Source organism: Polyodon spathula, chromosome 19 (assembly GCF_017654505.1).
Source record: "Polyodon spathula isolate WHYD16114869_AA chromosome 19, ASM1765450v1, whole genome shotgun sequence".
Lineage (NCBI taxonomy): Eukaryota > Metazoa > Chordata > Actinopteri > Acipenseriformes > Polyodontidae > Polyodon > Polyodon spathula.
The window spans coordinates 1,953,505-1,974,548 of NC_054552.1; the positions used below are offsets into that span (position 1 = coordinate 1,953,505).

General features: G+C 40.7%; 2 protein-coding genes across 2 annotated transcripts in view; one reads left to right on the plus strand and one right to left on the minus strand.

Annotated features, from left to right (window-relative positions):
• The first annotated feature begins 811 nt into the window (after positions 1 to 811).
• On the plus strand, positions 812 to 19,064 carry LOC121294297 (transmembrane protein 178B-like). Its single transcript, XM_041217881.1, has 4 exons — positions 812 to 1,425; positions 9,300 to 9,413; positions 11,437 to 11,574; positions 16,651 to 19,064. Exons 1-4 carry the CDS (start codon positions 1,032 to 1,034, stop codon positions 16,893 to 16,895), a joined length of 891 nt encoding a protein of 296 aa, XP_041073815.1. The 5' UTR covers positions 812 to 1,031; the 3' UTR covers positions 16,896 to 19,064.
• A 1,413-nt stretch (positions 19,065 to 20,477) lies between these two features.
• LOC121294984 (cytosolic carboxypeptidase 2-like) overlaps positions 20,478 to 21,044 on the minus strand; it is a 6,086-nt gene continuing 5,519 nt past the window's right edge. The window contains exon 9 of the mRNA XM_041219248.1: positions 20,478 to 20,588. Coding sequence (XP_041075182.1) covers positions 20,478 to 20,588 — 111 coding nt within the window. The remainder of the gene's footprint in view (positions 20,589 to 21,044) is intronic.

Below are 21,044 nucleotides of genomic sequence, written 5' to 3' on the forward strand. Positions count from 1 at the left end.
ATAAGAGACAATGATACTGTTAGTATTTTAAAATCTAAACTGAAAACCCGCTTTTATACTTTGAATTTTATTGCTATCTGGATTCCCGATGTATAACACATTTATCATGTGCGGTGAAACACCCTTACCGGAGACTGATGGATCTTTTAATCGGCGTAAACTGTGGGCACGGTGGGACGAGACCCAGCTGCGGTATTGCATGGGATACAGTTAAAACAGATTGTGGTTGGTCAAATCTATGACCATATGCAGAATTATTAGAAAGAAAGAAAAAAGAAATAATCCCCTGGAATTGTTTCGAGACCCCCGGTGTCACCCATCTGTCAAACAGGAAACACGGCGCGACACACAGTGATACACGGCTGGAGTAATCACTGGGTTTACATTAGAAAGGGTTGCAGCCAACGGTCAGATACTTTGTAACTACCCCTGAACACAATCACGACAATATAACCACAACAAAACATGGGTAGTCATATAATTACAACTCAAACGTAGGCTATACACTGCTTATAATCTGGTAGATGTATGCAGACATGTGTTCATGCATGCATGTTGTATGTATGAAGTTAGGTGTGCACGTTTGTGTGTCTGCAGGTTTAAATCTTTATTTCAGGGGTCTTACCTAATTAAATGTAACCCACGTTCTCTTTCCAGTAGCAGCGACTGTAAGTGATACAGTTTACATTTTCGAAAATAATCTATTTGAGGAGCCGGATGCCAGAGAGCTCTTGTACTACTCTTGTGATTTGCCACATCAAATCCCAAGAGGAAAGAGAAAGAATTGCATCATCAACCATATCCCCTCAGATGCTCAACCTCACATCTGTCTGGAGGAACCTAAACAAAGGAAAGCATTTATCTTGAGAGCGGGCTTCGATAAATAGCACCCGACATGCCCAGGATAGCAGCAGGCTGTAGGAGGCTGTAGCTGTCGTTATATTTATTTTGCTGCTGTTGTTAGTTTTTGCCGGGAACCAAAGAAGGAGTTCGTATCTCTCTCTCTCTGGAGTCTCCCGCTAGAGGGGAAGATGGCTGCCATGAAGATTGTAACGAGCACCGGGCTGTTTTTGGCGTTATGCGCGTTAGGGTTGCTGGCTATGGCTATCTGCACCGACTATTGGTACGAAACAGATGCTCGGAGGCACCGGGAAAGGTGTAAGAATTATTCCAACAAGAGAACTGACCCGGGATACATCTATATTTCCAATCACAACCTTCCCCTCCGCATGCAGCCCAGGGATAAAAGCAAAGGGAAGGGAGATGAGAGTGTGCTACTTCCTAGAGTCAAGCGGCATTTCTTAGCCGCTTCCTCGGCCATGGAGTATCATTGCAGCCGGCAGTTTAACTCGACCATTTCGGGGCTGTGGAGACGGTGTCACCGGGAGGGATTTGATATTGAGACCGAGGACCTCATTTATAAAGGTACAGTATTTGTTATGTTATGTGTTATTGTTTTTTCTTTTAATAGGTTTTTAAAGTATTATTAATATTATGAATCGTATATTCACTGTCTGCCTTTCACCGCGTTTTGGACAAAGCAGCGGTTGTCTTATTTGCTGTATGTTACAGTAATAAGAAAATGTGAGCTCTGTCCAGGGTCCTGAAGCGAGCTCGCTACCCCGGTCCCCCATTCTCTCTCACTCCCGTCCAAGCTCGGAGTCGGTCCAAACAGCATAAGACGCGGGAGGAAAAGTCTACAGGGGGAGTGAAGACACACACATTTGTTGTATAGGCTCGCCTGACAGCAGCAGCATATTGGTAGCTGTGTGGTTAAGGGGTTGATGGTCCGGCGGCGCTAGCAGAGAAAACAGAACAAATAATTAATTATTGATTTACATCCGGGTACGGGAGAGTTTGGGTAGCTGATGAGAGAGAGAGAGAGAGAGAGAGAGAGAGAGAGAGAGAGAGAGAGAGAGAGAGAGAGAGAGAGAGAGAGATTCTCTCGCATACACATAGTTATGCAATACTATGTGTATGTTATGTCTAGATATTTGAATAAAGCTTATATTTTAAAGGAACCGTGCAATAGTCTTGCATTAGAGGCACACAGGGGTATTTGTTTCTGTCTACTAAACATTAAAGAAATTATCTAGAAATCAGGGACTGTTTGAGACCATATTTAATATCATTAAGATTCATAATTGTCTGTTCCTCACATTTTAGTCAATTTCACATTAATGATTCCATTATAATTGATTCTCTATCAGAAATAATTCTATTTGGGAAGCTGATACCCAGTCTCCTATATGTATCACATCTCAAGTGGAGTTGCCGTCAATTAGCATGCTGCTTTGGATAATGCATTGACCCATCTGCCTTTTGTTGAGATGCATCCCAATTAGTTTACAGGACCCATGGCATTAAATAATTGTGTTATCTGAAGACAATTACTGGCATTCTGTAAAATCTTTTGATGCCGTTTCCAACATGGCTGGGAATTATTTATTTAGGGGTTCAGTCTATAATGTGCAGCTGACATCTCAAGCAGTAAGACTACACTGGGGTCCACCGACACACTAAAGAGAGCCCCGCACTGTTCAGTGTTTGATTTTCAGCCTTGGTAAACACTATCCGTACATGAATTAACTACAAAGATTATTAGATCCTCTGCTGTTTAGATCAAGTGAATAGACTCCAGTTTCTATAAAACGATCACCATGCATAATTAAGACTATTTATACTATGGGGTTCAGTGTGCCAGTGCTACACAAAGGGCCTCAACACACACTTTGTCTGTTGTATTTAAAGGTCATTTGAATACCAATGATTAGCAAACATTGCTTTTGCTGTGTCCGGTCTGTGGATAAACTTCAATCTTTTGTGCCACCAAACAAGCAACTTGGATAATACATGTTACATGCACCCACACTCACACGCACATGCACACACACAAACTATATATATTAAGTAGTGCCATACATAATTCATAGTGTGCTCACAAAATAAATTTGTCACTGACTCTGAATATAAATAAACATTTCAATTAAAGGAGCTGACAGCTCTCTAGTCAGCACAATATTTGAATATGTGTTTATACATGCAGCATGTAATTCATGCAGAATATTGTAGTGTTAAGGAATACATTGCAAAAAATGATTTTAACATGAAATCCTTGTTTAGTATGTGAGGCAGGGCATTCACTGAAACTTCACTTGCTGTGAGGCTATATCAGACAATGCTTGTATACTCTGTAAAGCTGCAGAAATTATTATATTAAAAATAATAACTTCCATGAAGTCAAACATTCAATGGTAAGTTCTGAAGCTGAGTTTCCTATAGATTTACCGTAAGTAATTTCAATTGAAATTTAAAAGAGGCTCTCTATATTAAAAATACCAAAACTCAGTTACTAGGTTTCTGTATTAATACAGTAATACTGTAACGTAGCCAGTGCCACACAATCTATTAAAGCTGTCAACCAGTGGATCTTCAAAAAACACAATGTAAATGTATTTCAATTCAACTGACGGTTTGTTCTTGTATTGGAAGTGCCTAAAATGTGCTTGCTGTTTAAGTGACTTGACCTCAGGTTAAAAGTGAGTTCCCTGCCTGAACCACCTTTGCTTGATTTTATTCTTTAGCTTGACATGCAGTATATGACACAATCAGACACGTCTGGTTCCCAGTGGAGAGCTGTAAGCAAGTGATTTCATGAGCAATTAACACATACTGAGCCTGCTGGAATTAGGAAAGAATCACAAGTGCTAGCTGGAAAGCGTATTCAGTTTCTTAAATCCAGCGGCTGCCATAACAGCTGCATATTTTTGCTTATAGCTGTGCTGTTTAATGTTGTAACTAACACTAAGAAGCAATGATGCCTGATTGCTGTAGTCAGAACCAGGTATCACAAGGCTAAGCTAGGCTAAGCAAGGCTCCTGTGGTGCACGTCTCAGAGGTCTTTATCTTGTGCTACAAGAGAATCAGCTTCCACACACCTAAAACCCTGTCTTGATTGGCACCCTTAGATGTGTATCTGTCAGGAATCCTGTTTATGCAAAGGGTCAGGGTTTGAATTAACCTACCCTGCTGCGGATCTGCACAGATAAGGTGCAAGGGGAGGGACCAGAGAGGCTAGAGTATGGCATGGGTTGCCTACCTAGTCATGTTGTTGAGGCAGAAACACTTTAAGATCCTTTAAGACCCAACCTGAGGTCAATCAACTGTTAGGAATCGGATGAGCTTAGACTGGCTGAACAGCTGCCACATGTTCGTAAACTTCTGTACAGTAAGCCTTCGTGAGGTTCAGGGGGCAGAGCATTCGCTACCCCCTCATTAAACCCTGGGATGTGTTTTGCTTCTGTCTGTGACCTTTTTCTTCTACTTAACCCCTTCCCCCGCGAGATGGTGTCTCATCTTCCCTGCCTTAGAGGCTTGAGCTTCACCTCCACTTGAGGGTTCCCCCATCGGGATAAATGGGACCCCTTGGACAAATCACCCCTACCCCAGTCACCCCTCCCACTTTCATCCAGATATTGGACTTGAGATGCCATGAGAATAAAAGCTCAAGAACCACAAATGCAGGCTTGGGCTTGGGCAAAACATGAATGAGACGAGTCAAATACACACATACAGTACAAAACAAATCTAACCCACTTCCACTGAGTGCTTTGACTAGCAATGGAAATATAGATAAGCTGAGCAGCTGATGGAGTTTCCTTTGTCAAGCAGATGATCACTGTGGTGCATGCAAATGCAGGATAATTATTAGGTTTTTAGCAGAATTTAAGCACATCAGCGCTTGACTTAATACACAAGGGCTATGGAGGTTAACAAATGTGTAACAAAAAGTTCAGTCTTGGTACTTATCCCATAGAGTGCAATAATTGAATTACTCTACAGCTCAGCAAAGATTAGCAGGGTTCTGAAATTGAGTAGAAGGCTGTCTACAGCGTGCCATAAAGGTAAATGATATTCTAATTTTCTACAGCCCCATGGTTGTTTCCCAAATGTTCTCTTTTATTAAACTTTCATAACACACCGCTGTGACTAGCTTTCTGAAACTGTCGTATTTCCTGCTGTCTGCAGCAATGACAGCATGATTTATAAAGGGTTTGTGTGTGTGTGTGTGTCAGTGTGTGTGTGTGTGTCAGTGCATGTGTGTGTGTGTCAGTGTGTGTGCGTGTGTGTGAGTGGGCAAGTATTACTATCAATGTGGGGACAAAATTTGAGAAAATGTCCCACAAAGATAGTAACTCCTGAAAAACAACGTTGTGGGGATGTCCCCACTTTATGAAATACCTTTTTAAGAACTAAATATGCCTTTAAAAAAACCCTAAATGTGCCAAAATATTTAGTTTGCTGTCGACTTTCACCCTGTGTGGAGTTTTGTCTGACTGGAGTTAGAAATAGAACCACACCGTGAAACTTTTGGCCTCACGACACATATGAATCTGTCTCGGAGCCAAGCAGGGCCAAGGGCAGAGATTACAATTTTCATGCTCATCAGATCCAAATGACCTCTCTCTTCTCCTCTTTACATAATCAGTCAGTCGTTGCATTTTAGTTGTGTTCAGTAATATATGAAGAACGAAAACAAAGAACCATAACTTCTGGATCCATCATTCTCAACTCAAATACAGTGGTGCTTAATACTGTATGATCTACATCTACATGCAAGCAACTTCAGCTGCACAGCTCGGCCTCTGCAGCGGAAAAACAACCAAGATCCTCCTAAGCCCAGCACGGCCTCAGTTGTACTGTAGAAAAAAGGGAAAAATGTTCACTGGCAAGATTGACTCAAACTTAACATTCAATCAGCCAGCATTCTCATTTGCATGGCATGACTCAATAGAACGAACCATATTAATGTTCCCGTAATGCAGTGAGATAGTGTACAACAAGAGGCCCATTGATCAGATTGTTGGCGACTGATCATGTTCGTAACATTCCACAAGGTAGTTCAAACACCCTATTCAAACACCCTATTTAAACACCCTAAGCACTCTGCCTGTATCAGTCACATGCATTATTATTATATGCGTTACTAGAAGTTCAATCAATATTTTTGTGTCGTTCCGGTACTTTCAGATTTAGGACTACACCACTGCCCATAATAGAAGAAGGGTATCTAGTTCTTCTATTGAATGATCGATTTTTTTGTTTGTGGTTTTATGCTTGATGCCCTTTTTCGGGTTGCTCTTGCAAAAACATTTCTAACCAGTAAATAAAAGGATTTCTCTTGAATGCAAAGAAGGTGAGTGCAGAATGATGTGCTGTACACCTACATTTACAGATCCACAAAGACCCACAAAGACTGAACAAAGCAAATTAACACGCTATAAGTGGAGTGTTGGGTGGAGGCATTCATTCTAATAGTATGTTTCTGGTAATACTGAAAGCTGAAACCAATTCAACTGATAATGAGCAAAAAAAAAACGCAAGACCATCTCTAGTTAATGAGCCTGCAAGATTTGTGCTGTGACATCTCAATGGGTTTCTTTCAGCAATCGCCGGCTTTTAGAGAAGCCCTTAAAGGTTGGTATTTGTGATAAATTGATTTTAATTGCAGCCGTTTTTAAATTGTTGTATTTTAGTACAAAACACTGGCACACATGCTTATATGCCAAGGCTCAAAAATATCTCCCTTCATACTTAATTAACAAGATTGCTAATTGCTTGAAACAGCATGAATGTGGAGCGCAGACGCAGCACTGTTGAATAGCAGCAGGTACAGAATCAGCAGGCGCGGAGGAGCAGGAAGAAGAGGCAGGTTAAAATGTTCCAGATGCAGGAGGTCTAAATGAGGACAAAGGTTACATGCCAGGTGCGCTCGTCTGGCAGGTGATTGTCACGTATAGTACTGTGAATTCTATATTCATGGGATCCAATCTTAACCTTAATACCATTAACTAGTGTGTGCTGTAAATAGGACAGTGGTACTCAATTGCGGCTCTTTTAGTCGATTCCAAAACATGTTCAGGTCTGTAATTATTCAATAGGACATCTACGTTCAATTAAACAATTAAATACCCGCTTGGAACTGGACAACTCTGGAATTCAGTAATTAAAGAACAAGCCCCTGGAACAAGCCCTTGGACTCCAAGCTCCTGTGCTCATAAAACCGTCTTGCAGGTTTGCAGCCCAGCTGTATTTCTGACATGGTGTCCCAATACCAAGCATATATCCCACTGAACTCAGTGTAGCTCTGTGAAGTCCTGCCCAAACATTGGAATTCTGATTGTCTGGTCATCTTGATTTTCCTACAGTCTGGCTTGAGACTGAGTGGGAGAGCTTTTATGAATTATGCACCCAGCTTTTTGAACTAGCTGCCAGAATCTATCAGTCAGTCTGACTGACTGGCTCAGACTGAAAATGCAGTCTTAAACTCCAGTCCCTGTCCAGAGTTGGTTTCAGCACACGTGCTAAGCAATTTGAAAATGGTAGCCAGAGGCCCTTCGTCTAACAGGGGAAGGCAGCTATCCTGCTCCCCTGCCCACCGTTTCCCTAAAGTCAGCCTCTCCATTTGTCTGAAAGCTAATTTACGGGCAGGGGTACCTTAAAAGGCAAGGCCAAAGGCCAAAGAATGTGGTGTCAAATATGTATAATATAGTAGTGTTGTCTAGTCCGAGCTTTATTGAATAATCTGTCCTAACTGAATTGTAATTCATTATCTTGTCCAAATACTTTGACTACTAATAAGAATTGTTTATTTTTCCTGTTTTCCATTATTTAGGAATTTAGCAGATGCTTTTATCCAAAGCGACTTATAGAGACTTAAGGGTGAACTATGCATCACAGCTGCTACTACTGCTGCAGAGTCACTTACAATAGGACCTCAGTTCTACACCTCCAAATCCAACATCTGTATTCATAACCAATAACCAGTAGCTGGCGTAGTCAAGTAATTTTTTTCAGCCAACAACAAAACCTGTATACAAATTATTATTTTGATTGCGCTAATTAATTATCCAGTCTTTTGATTGCTATAATTAATCACCGTGATTGCTGATCGCTGTAGTCGGTTGATTTTATTTACCCGTTTATCGTCTATTATTTGTTGTGATATTTGTGTATTAGGTTCTCCCAGCTCCATTGTTGCTGCATGTACTGTCTTTAAGTGTATTATTCAGCCCCACCCCACGCTCACACAGTCACATTCAAGCAGTGCTATACATTTCTGCTACCCATAGTTAACTGCTGCCTTTTGGATTAGATAATTAGGCGTGGATGACAATGTCTCATGGGGATAGCTCTAACAGCGGTTGTTTTTTTCTGTTGAAAGACTATTACGTTAATTGCTTCTCATTATTTGTAATTTACATGTGCACTGGCTATCGAGAGCAGCACCCAAGAGACTGGTGGCCAATGCTATGTTTGGTCATTTTTAATTATCACATTTTGTTTTGTTAAGTGAAAGCCTTTGTAAGGTGTGGTCTCATACAGCTAAAATGAGCTTTTGGGGAATGCACATAAACAGGGTCTGCTGTTTAATTGTGTTACCTCACAGAATTCTAGGCTAAGAGAGAACTTACAGTAGACACAAAGAATGACTGTACAGCATGGCATATTTAAATGTAAAAAAGGAGCATGGTTGTGGGGTCCTGCAGATTTAAGATCGCTATTATTTGAAAGTGTCCCAGGACACTGGAACAGGCTGAAGCGGTGCTCAGATTGCTCTGATTCTTGTAAATGGCAGGCGGTTCAGCTCAGGCAAACAGGATTCAGCAAGTCTTTCCGGATTTCAGTAATTCAGCCGGTCTACACTTAGTCCTTGACCTGAATTGGGTAGACATGTGGGACCACTGACAGTTAAGATATCCCGTCCAAACCGTCTCTACATAAACATGTCAGAATGCAAGACCTCAAGCGTCCCTGTTCATCTAGCAAATGAACTTTGTGCTGATTCAGTATGTCCAGGTTAATAGAGCAGAACGAAAGTTGTTATCTTTTGACAAAGGCAGCGGTTTTCTGAGGAAGGGTTGTTCTTTTCAGAGTTTCTAACACTCTCCTGCACCTGAGACAAACTGAGATGCTGCATCAACATCTCTTTAAAAAAAAAAATAAATACAACAAGGTAAATTCAGCAAACACAGCAAAGAGTGGACTGAACTTCTAAAATATCCTTGACTCTCTCACACACAACTAAATGCTGCAGTATAGTCATACAGAATAGTAATTTCTGTCTGCCTGCCTGCTTGTCTGTCTCTGCCTGCCTGCCTGCCTGCCTGCCTGCCTGCCTGCCTGCCTGCCTGCCTGCCTGCCTGCCTGTCTGTCTGTCTGCCTGCCTGCCTGTCTGTCTGTCTGCCTGTGTGTGAATATTGCTGGGTATCCCTGTTCACCCTTGTGCTCTATCGCAGGTATGATCCAGCGCTGTATTCCAGTGAAGTACCATTACTCCTCATCCATTCTTCCAAGGAACTTCCCCGTCAACATCACCAAGACAATCCGACAGGACGAGTGGCACGCACTGCGTAAGTAATCATCTCCACAGCAACCCTGCAGCCTTCTGATTAGTGGGTGGCAACAGAATAGGGGGGGGGAATCGATTCTGTTTCTGTCACAGGGCAATGGGTTATTGAGATAAGCCACTGCACTGTGGACAGAAACAGACAGGATATAGAACTTTTAGCAATCTGATCAAATAGTTGGATCTTGATCTTTGCATTCCACGACAATGGATCTATTTATCAGCCAAACCTAGAACAACTAAGAAATATACATGTAGTAAGTATAGTTTAATAAAGCTGCTTTAAACAAAAATAGCATTTTTTATTTTTTTTTTAGAAGATCACTGTTCCTGGAAATTTTTACTGACATTTTAACTGTAGTTCTACCAAGGTCCTTACTGAATAGCATTGATAAAAGCGTCTGCTAATTTAATGTTGGCACGTGTATTAATGATGGAGTGAAAATATTTTACATAAACATTATGCTATGTGGTAAACTCACACAGTGTCAGTGGAAGTGTTGATTATGATGAATACTGTACTCTGGGGTACCAGATGGATAAATCTCTATGGGAGAGGGGTGAGATAATCCAACAGACAGCAGAGTCCACAACTGTGTCTTGAGATGTGCTGTCAGTTTTGCCAGTTTAAAACTTTATTATTTAAAACAGCAAATAAATGTTCAAGAGAAATCATTGAGTAATAAGTGGGAGACACTGCAGATGAACAATGGATTGATGATAATACATAGTTTCATCAGAGATGTTTTCAAGCCTAGTGAAATCACTTCTTTTTTTTAATTGTCACTGCAGCAAGAACACAAGCAGGCAGAGACTCTTATTCTGTAATACTTTACTCATTTAAGCCTCTTGGTCCCAATAGGGACATAAGGCATCTATTAAGTAATACACAGAAACTTGAATATTCACTCAAATATAGTCTGTCGTCTCCTGAGAGGTGCTGTACAGTAGATTCCCAGAGGCCACAGAAAGAGCTTAACAGAAACAAAATGAAAATGAAAAACAAAACCGACGCAGCACCACTGAGGGGGCGGGGGGAGCTTCTGTGCAGCGTGTCTGTAAACAGCAAGCTAACCGAACTGGAATGCAATTAGCAAATGCAAAGGCGTCATGGTAAGCGCTTGTCCCGATCACATCATCACAGTCGTTTATTCTGCTGACAGCTTATCCCCAGCAGTACCGCTCGATCAAACCAAGCCCTCCATTTGGATATGAATCTGCTGAGCATTTTGATCGCACCACTAAAGGACAGGAGTATCCTTTGCAGATACAGATACATTCCGCTTTTACTTCTAGGGCGTTTTCTAGATGTTTAGTAATAATGCAAAAACTCAAAGCAGCATTACCCGCCGACCCAGATCAATAATATTAAAATTATAAAAATGCCAGCATCAGGTATTTTATTGCTGCATTAAAGGACCTGAAGTGCAGTCATTTATCACTTCACCATCGCTCTGATGATTACTGTAGTAACAGCTCTGGTTTACAGTCAGCCATGAAAATGCATTCCAGTTGGTGTCATATAGATTTGTAGCTGAACCCATAGGCTTGGTCATTCATTTGTATTAGAAGATGCAGTCTAAGCAAATCAGAGAAACAGATAAATAGGCTTGGGGCCCCCCATTAGAGCAATGCTCTGCCTCAGGAAAACACCTGGGTAAGCCACTGCACTGCTCAGCTTTCCTGAAGAAATGAGTCATAAGCCATCCTCAGGTGTCCTTAGTTTGCTGTCCCATATCTGCATGCTTGGCAAATGCCCCGTGGCTCGGGGGATCAGTACTAGCCAGCATCTGTTATGTCTGTGTCACTGGGCTGATTTGTTCTGTTGTACAAGCCTGCCTGGAGCTGCTGCAGCCCAGTTTGCAGCATGGGTCCCGATCCATTAAGTAAATCTAAAACTGCTGATAAGGTTGCTGTAGCAATTTGTAATGGCTTCTGACCCCACCCTCCCACTCCACTTTGATTTCCCGGGAATGTGAGATGGCGGTGTTATCTTTCCCCTTTGTGGTGTTATCTTTCCCTTTTAGATCTGCGTCGGATGACAGCTGGCTTCATCGGGATGGCGGTTTCCATTATCCTGTTCGGGTGGATTATCGGAGTCCTTGGCTGCTGCAAGCAGCATGATTTAATGCAGTACGTGGCGGGGCTGTTGTTTCTCATGGGAGGTGAGACACGCAGAGTCCTTTTCTTAATGCCACCTGCCCAGTTATTACTCGGGAACGAAATGAGGTTGTCTTTTTGCATCAGAGAATCAGGGCAATGCGTGCCCGCTTGTGTGAGGATGAGGTGAGGATGGTAACGAGGGTTCACATGCATAGCAGCTCTTTTCTCAAGCTCATGTTGAAAATAAAACCTTTAATGCAGAAATATTTAGTGAATGATTGTGCAAGTGTTTCATGTGTGCGTTTACGTGATATAACAACCGAACTGATTTCAGTCCTACTTCACGATGTAACAAAATCACATCAACAACACATGTAAATACAACCAATAACTGGGCATTCCAAACTGGGGAGAAAACAGGGGTAAAAACCATTGGCGACAACTAAACTTAAAAAAAAAAAAAAAAAAAAAAAAAAGAAAGAACAGATAGCATACAACAGGTAGCCTCAACGATACGGGGACCGTGGCAGCTTATCTCCAAATGCAAGACACCCCCTATCGAGGGTGACTGTTCTTTCTCCTTTCCTTCGACTTTCCTTATAAATTCCACGTCTTTAAAAGTTTTTTATTTCCTTGGGTTTTTTTTTTATCATTTCTTTTAGCTTGCTGTGTTACCTCTAATTGTTTTGTGTTATTATTACTGCAGATTTGTTTCGTTTTTTTTTAGTTGAAAAAAATCAGTCGATAAAACAAAGTCTTTTTTTATATAATAAAATTATGTGGTTTGAATTATAGTAATTGCTTAGGGCATTAAAACAGAATCCAATTATAGCCAATGCGTAATCTGCCAAAAAAAAACAACAAAGGGAGCTATCAATTAACTTAGGCTTTGTAAGATACAGTAAAGCATCCAAGTACAACAGGTCTGTATTCCACATTTTCTTTTCTTAAAGGGACTATTGTTCCTCAAACCCGATTATGACTCCCCTGAGATACCTGGTAATTGTGCTATTCAGAATAGCACTGGCTGCTGCATTAAAGGTTTACTTCACAGAGAAGCCATTCTGCATTCCCTGTTCAACAGTTACAGTTTAGATGTCATTGCAGCCCTTTCCTTTTCCCTCATATAAAAGTCATTACTTTGGAAGGCGATATGCAATATTGCATGTTCTGACTGCTAAGCAGACTTCTCACTGCAGCACAGCAACCACAAAATTCTGCAGAGAAATGAAAATCACCAAGCAAAATTTTATTTTTGCACAGATATCGTTGTTTCCTGTTACCCTGCTTGAAAGCTTCTTTGAATTTATATTAATAAAAATACTTTTTTTTTTTTTCTTTTTCTCCTGCCCATAACATCTTAGCCTGGTAAACAAACGCCCTGGCACACGTTTTTATGTTTGTTTAGGGCTGTTTTGGCCTGGGCATGCGTGCATGACCACAAGGGCTGTTCTGTTTAGTTTGCTCGCCCTTCCTTTTCATGTTAACACGTCAGCGTTTGAACAGAAAGTGACTTGTAAGTTGCCCAGACTGGTAGTCCAGTATAAACACAGTTAAGGATACCATCTCCACAGACGGCTTGAAGGAATTCAATGGCTTACAGTGAGAACAGTGTCACGAGAACAGGAAAGGGAAAGAGATTTAATCAAGCTAACTTTCTGAATAAAGAGCTGGGTGAATGGGGTTAATTTCATCCAGTCAGAATTTGTTCATTTATTTTTCTATGGAAGTTACACTAGCTCGACCTGCTGTTAATCAGCACACTGATGAAGGCACTGGCCCAAACGTTTGTCTACTTACAAATAAATTAACATTTCCAGACAGCATTTTGGGATTTGGGTTAGGGAAAAATAAATAAATAACATGGTTAATTTTATTCACCTTTCCCGAAGCTAGAACCATTGGAGTTTGCACCCTGATCTAAATCTGCTGAACTGTCCCACCCTCAATAGTCTAGACTGGAAGTTGTAATTACACTAATATAAATGTTCCTTGTTCCCATTTGATCACTTGCTAACATATGGTGGGCTTGAGTAAGGCTTTGTAAAAAGCATACCATAAGTACACTTATTAAACATCAAAATGTTGTCCTTTGGGAGTTATTAATGTTTTGTTTGAGCCAATAGCAGGATCAGACCCAAGCAAGGGAAGTTAATCTCTAACCTTTAAGTAATTGATGCATCCCTTAGCGGGGAAACCAAGCGAAGTATACATTGAGAAAATAATGATACCCCAGGTTGCTTTCTCCACAAGAGCATGGCATTACAATTCATCTTGTGCTTTTAGACCTAGAAGGGGCTTGTCAAAACCAGCGAGCAAATATCCTCCGTGGTAGGCTTTTAAGTCAGTATAAACACCCTATATAAATACAATACAAATAACACAAATAAAGTCATGTTGGGAATAGTGATAGGATAAAAGAAAAACTCCCACGGGCTGCAGTTTAAAAAACGATTCTACTTCAAACAAATAAATGCAATCATTCAACCAAACGTGCATGCAGATCAAAGTTTCATTCAACCAAACGTGCATGCAGATCAGTTTCCTTCTCATTACGTATATTAGGCAGGGACAAGTTCAGGCTTACATTAATAAATGACTGGACCCAAGTACAGAAGGGAGTTTACACCCGTGAGAAGCACTCCTGCCAGATTAGCTAAGCGAGCTTTTAGAGGTGTTTGTTGCTGTCACTCCGGTTTGCTTAGAATAGAACCTACCCCACAGTCCCATATGCTTTGAGGCAGAGCCAACAGGCTCCCAGATGCTGCAGCATGAACCAGTAAACAGTGGCAGGTAGCTAGCCCTTGGCTCTCTGTGTGGCGTTAAGCTCTTAGATCACCAGATGAAGGTTTGCTCAGTATTCCACGGATACAAAGCCAGAAGGCAGATGGCAGAGCGTTCAGATCAAGAGCCCCTAAATTGTGGAATTCCATGATTTGTAAGGGTGGCACCATCTCTCACTGCCTTTAAAATAAGATTTAACAGCCCATTTTTATAATGTAGCATTTGTATTTTAAAGGGAAAATGCACCGTCCTGTTTTATACTATTTCTTTTGTATATGTTTTCCATTAGGAAATTGGTTGCTAATTGCACCTCTAGTGTGTGCCATTATAAAAGTTGGTACTGTGGGAAATCTGCAGTTTTTTTGCTTTCCCAGTGTTTTAACCATGATGCTATTTACCTGTGCTTTCCCAGGTTTGTACTATGCCAGACTTCCCTCTGCTGTGTTTTTCCCATGGGATGTACACTATCAGGAATTGCATGTTTTTTTTTTTTTTTGTTGTTGTTGTTGTTTTTTTTTTAACATAAAACAAATATATTTTCTAATTACAATTACATAAGACAACCTAAATTCAAAGTCCCCTTTTTTATTTTGATTAAGCGTGTCGCATTAACAATTCAACACATTTAAATTCCCTAGATTAGGAGCAGAAAAAATATGAAATGTTATCCCTCAATTACATACTTAAGGACACTGGTGTTCAGTGCATGCTCTTATAATGTATATAAAAAAAAGTGTAAAAATACATTTTAATATATTTAAAATAAGCATGCTGCAGAAATAATCTCAGGGATTTTAGATCACTTTTATAAGAAATGTAATACTTTGTGGAATTCCCTCCAGGCTTGTTTCATTGCACCTGTAATGCATAACCCTATTAGCTGTATAGGCATGACGGAATCTGATGAGAATCACAGTTAATATTCGACAGATCAGTACAAACAGATGACACTAATATGACTGGAACAGTAGTATGCAATCCTCAGTACCGTGAATGCAGTGATTATGAATAACCCAATGCAAATGAGCCCCGTCTGCAGTGGTGTCTTAGCTACATTAGACATGGTGTTCGTTAGATAGTGAGCGTTTGGGGCAATTATGAGGATATTAGTTTTAGCAGTTGGAAACAGACATTATTGACAATGCAAATGTAATTGGCAAATACTTCACCCTTTAGAAAATATATTGAAAAAAAGGATGCTTAGACTATTGTCATCATTCTTTAGCAGTTCCTTCTTTTGTAACTGTTTTCCAGTATAGCTTAACATCCTTTCGGTCCTTCCATTAAACATACTCGCAATTCATGCATTAGACACACACACACACACACCCTGCTAATAAACTATATTTCTACAAGAGTGTACAAGATGCCATCGGACTCCATCTATCATTCCCAAAGAAGGAATTTCAATGATTATTTTGTGTTTAACCAGGATAGAACCCTTGAGATGTACATCTCATTTCCTTAAAGCAAGCTTGCCTTTACATTGAATCTAGAAAGACACATGCAAAGCACAGCAACAAATAGAAGAAGGGCCTGTTCTTCTAACTGGCTGTTTACTGTAAAGCAGCCTGATCTAACAGGGGTGAGCGGAGACCTGCAGTATCTCTCGCTCTCTAATCTGTCTGATGCATTAACCTGGGGGCTGCTCTTTCGTTAATGCGTTCTTGGCTGAGTTTCCCCCCCCATTGGCCTGTTTATGTAAAAGCTCTTCCACTAGACCATCATCAGAGAGACGCAACTTCCCTGAGTCTAAAAATACAGACAAAATGAGGCAAGCGGTTTAGGGCTTTCTCAAGACATCTCTCAGTACAAACAAACAGCAACCGACTGAGAGTTCAAAACCTGTCAGGAGTGGCCGTGATCAATGTGGATTTGTGTGTGTTGTCGTAAGTCAGCCTTGAGTAATTACAAAAAATTGTACTCTTAAACATCAAGTAATAGTGAAGGTTTATATGACAGTGCCAGGTACTGTACACCCTGCCATAATCCTTACTTCAAATACAGGTATCGAAATAGTGACATTTAAAAAGAAAACTCAGTGAAAACCTCAGTTGGTCATTAACTTTTTTTTCTTTAATCACTACATTTTATTTAGTTGTTAAGTCTAGTATAGACCTTTTCAGCCAGTTTTATTCTGCTGCTTGCAAGCAACAACAGCCCCATCTATGATAGACAGCATATTTGCAGGCAAATAATTATGACTAGAACAATACAGTTTGTGTGCTGTAGTTGCAGGAGGTAAAGAATAATACAGGGTGATCTCTGGCATAGCTAAGAGGTTGAAGGGAAGAGTCTTTGCAAGAGGATATTAACAGGCTAAATAAAATCACTTTCGCTGTCTCTTCCATCAGGGACCTGCTGCATCATCTCCCTGTGCACTTGCGTAGCAGGGATAAACTTTGAACTGTCCCGCTACCCACGGCACATGTACGGACTGCCGGAGGATATCAGCCATGGCTACGGCTGGTCTATGTTCTGTGCCTGGGGTGGGCTGGGGCTGACCTTGCTAGCCGGATTCCTGTGTACATTAGCCCCTTCCCTCAGTGCCCCCCGCACAATGGCACCAAAGCCAAGGCTGGAGAATGGCACAGTCTGACACCCTGCGGGAAGCACAGCCACAAGGACACTGCGAGCCATCGCTCGGACAATACTGGCGAGTACAAACCACAGTGACTGGAGAGGAGGGGTCCTCTGCCTGCCACACCCGACCACACTTTTTTGTTCACTTATGCCCAAGCGCAAGTGACTGCTTTGTAGAGATTCTGATTAATAATGGTGCTTCTCTAGGAACTTAAACATAAACCAGAACAACAAAAAAATAAAAAATACATCTCTTTCACTATTTGGGTGGAAAAAAAAAATTGTGGAAGCTAAATTCTGTCCGATGTGTGTTTTAGTCGGGTTGGACTGTATTGTGATTGTTATTGGTTACTTGAAAAAAATATTATGCTGGCATAAACTGTCGATTGTTAAAGACAACAATATTTAATGTGGACTTTATATTGTTATTAGTTGAACACTGTTTTTTTTATTATTATTACCCACTGAAATGTGCTTTCAGCTTTCAAATGGCTGAAGGAGTTGCGCTGCATAAATGTGCATACAGAAAATATAAAAGCAGTAGTTGACCGCACATATAGAATGCGTCAATGGCTTGAACGTTCTTTGGCTAAAAACGGTCTGTAACCTGCCAGTGACCTTATCAGGTAAAGCTAAGCCCTACAGCGCCCCCTGGAGGAAGAATGTAAACCTAAAATTAAAAAAACAGAAAAAACAAAAACAAAACTATATTCTCTGCCCTCCAAATTTACAAATCACTTTTAATAATGAATCCTTAATGCCGGACTTAAGTCACAGGTTACTGTTTAAAGATTAACCCAAGAGGAAAGATTGCCAAGGTAAGCATAACCAGGCTTAGAATCTCAGAACTCAATGTTTTTGTTATTTGTATTCCGAGTCAATGCTTGGACTCAGAAGGACAGCTTAGTATTCTGTGCAGAGTATCTTTCAGATAAAGCCAGTGTTTCATGATCACTTCAGTAAGAAAGGGTTTCACAATGTGCTGCTAGTAAAATGATGATCCCAGTGATATATACTGTCTCCATCAGTATAGAAATGATCTAGAAAGTTCAGGGATGGAAGAACTACATTTTAAGCAAGCGACATGCAGCAAGGAGGACAGAGACTAAGGCATTGTGAATCTGCACTTTCTTACAGGTTGCATTTTTGTTTAAAATACTGACATTTGTAACCAAGAACAGACCTGTCCTTGATGTAACCCTGCTTTAACTTGTCTTCCAAAAGCCAGCTTCAAGCCAGTGTCTAGTATTGATGTGTTAAAACTCATAACAAGGTCCCTCGCCCGCCCACAACCAAGCACCAATAAACCGCTACCCATCTACCAGTGCATTGCATTCAGACCAGGCGAATGACAGTATGGATTAGTTACCATGGTTTCTAAGGACTTTTTCTCAGCAGTTAAGAGGAATAAAGCCAAAGTGGGTATCAAGAGCTTTTTAGATACGGCATCATGCTGGCTTTGTACAGTGCTAATAGTCGGTAAAAGGGAGTGCTAGACAGTACCATACAAAGCTTACAGGAATAGATCCTGGGTCAGAGTACTGTTAAGAGTAAATTCCTTCCAAGTGCCATTTTTGTATGCTTGCAGTCGAGCCATACTTGTTGCTACAATATTGAGTTTCTCTCATATCTGATTCCCTACTGCCGGTCATAGCACTGTCTTCACCATGAACTGAAACTTTGCCAAAATGAATTAAAAACACAATATTTCCACAACATAGCTTGGTAGAACAATCCTTTGTGAACACCCTACAACAAAACAGGAAAACAATCCCGTTAGATGCACAAAATCTTCAGCAGCAATTGAAAGAGCTGGATGATTGATCAGTGACCAACACACATTGAAGGGACAAGGCAAATGATTGATCAGTGACCAACACACATTGAGGGGACAAGGCGAATGATTGATCAGTGACCAACACACATTGAGGGGACAAGGCGAATGATTGATCAGTGACCAACACACATTGAGGGGACAAGGCGAATGATTGATCAGTGACCAACACACATTGAGGGGACAAGGCGAATGATTGATCAGTGACCAACACACATTGAGGGGACAAGGCGAATGATTGATCAGTGACCAACACACATTGAGGGGACAAGGCGAATGATTGATCAGTGACCAACACACATTGAGGGGACAAGGCGAATGATTGATCAGTGACCAACACACATTGAGGGGACAAGGCAATGATTGATCAGTTGAGGGGACAAGGCGAATGATTGATCAGTGACCAACACACATTGAGGGGACAAGGCGAATGATTGATCAGTGATTGATCAGTAACCAACACACATTGAGGGGACAAGGCGAATGATTGATCAGTGACCAACACACATTGAGGGGACAAGGCGAATGATTGATCAGTGACCAACACACATTGAGGGGACAAGGCGAATGAGTGTACACTGCGGCTAGAACAGCCTGTTATTGTGCTTTCCACTTCACATCCCTTCCTAGGTACTGATTCCTTAGTGGGCACATGGGATTCCAATAGGATTCTAAGCCCCGTTAACTGCCAAGACACAAGTCATCAGTCCAAACGACTGTCAACTTTTTTAATTACTTGTTAGAGATTATTTCCTTCATGACCAAGGACACTGAGTAAGACTCGGTATTGAAATGCCAATAACAATTGCGTTAGGAATGCATGAAACTTAGATTTTTAAAAGAGCAAAAACAAGCATCAATCTCACATTTAATGGGGAAGTTGTTTAAGACATGCCATGTGAATAGTATGAAAAAGTACAAGGTTGGCTGGTGGTCGGTTTAACACAATGGAGAAGCTGAAAGCACAAATGAATACTTGGAACTAAGCAAGCTAAAAAAAAACCAAAAAAAACGTTCCACTTCGAATTCAAAGCCAATGTACAGTTTCAGTAAGAAAGTTCCCAATTTTAGAAGCAAGATCCTAAGTATTTTGTACAGAACTACATAAATGTTTTGCATTTGTATGGTGTATGATGCATTATTTGTACAAATACCAACACAATTCTGATATATACAGAGTAGCATTTCTGCATATAGCACCAATGATTAATAATGTATTCTTTTTTATTTAAATTATTATAACATTATTTTAAAAAAGGAGGAAAAAGCAATGCCTAGCATGAAAACATAAGGTTATTTCATTCCAGTGTATTTAAACTTGTAATTTTTTTTTTTTTTTTTTTTTTTTTTTTATTTAAAAAAAATAAATCAACAAAAAAAAACAAATGTAATTTCGATTCCATTAAAATATTCAATTAACTCCTATGTTTATTTTTTGAAAATTCACTGCCATGGACAATGGAACTAGGCCTGCAAGGTGTCTTTGTAAACTAACATGATTTGAAAATACAAAAACAAGATGAACGACACAAGGAAAGAGAAGTCCTTGACAATGTTAATGGAAAAAGTTTAATCCCTGTGTTGATCAGAAGGACAATATAATTACATGGTACAAGACAGAAGTCTCAATACAGCTACAGCCTTATTGCCTGTGCACTGCCCCAGCCTCCACCTGTGAATACACGTACACCTGCACCCTCCCAGTTCAGTGTCTCCCGCCCAGTTCAGTGTCGTCCACCCAGTTCTGCGCTCCAGTGCTTGGGCTCAAGCGTAGTACTGCAGGTTGGCTTTCTTCTTGGCCTGGACCTCTAGAATACCCTCCATGTAATCCTCATGGTTCAGTTCAGTGGCTCCTCGGCGAAGCGCAATCATACCCTACAGAAAAGAGCAGGAATGACATGGGCTGGGATTAGGGGTGGTAATAGTTTAGAGTTCAAATGTTGCACATTGTGTCATTTTAACAAAAGAAACATTCATGTGAAATAGATACTGGCCTTAGTGTTGTCACAGTAGTAATTATACAGTGTAAGGTTATTTAATAACATTGTCTTCATAATCTATTCCATCTACACCAGGGCTTCTCAAACTCGGTCCTGGGGACCCCCTGTGGCTGCTGGTTTTCATTCCAGATAGTGTGTATCATACAGAGCTGGGCTTCTCAAACTCGGTCCTGGGGACCCCCTGTGGCTGCTGGTTTTCATTCCAGCCGAGCTCTCAATTACTATTATTTCAAGTTAGCTGTTACATTTGATAAGTAACTTGAACTGCAACTGTTTAGCAGCTAGAAACAAGTAAAAATGTGTAATTAAGCAAATTATGAGTTCAATTAAG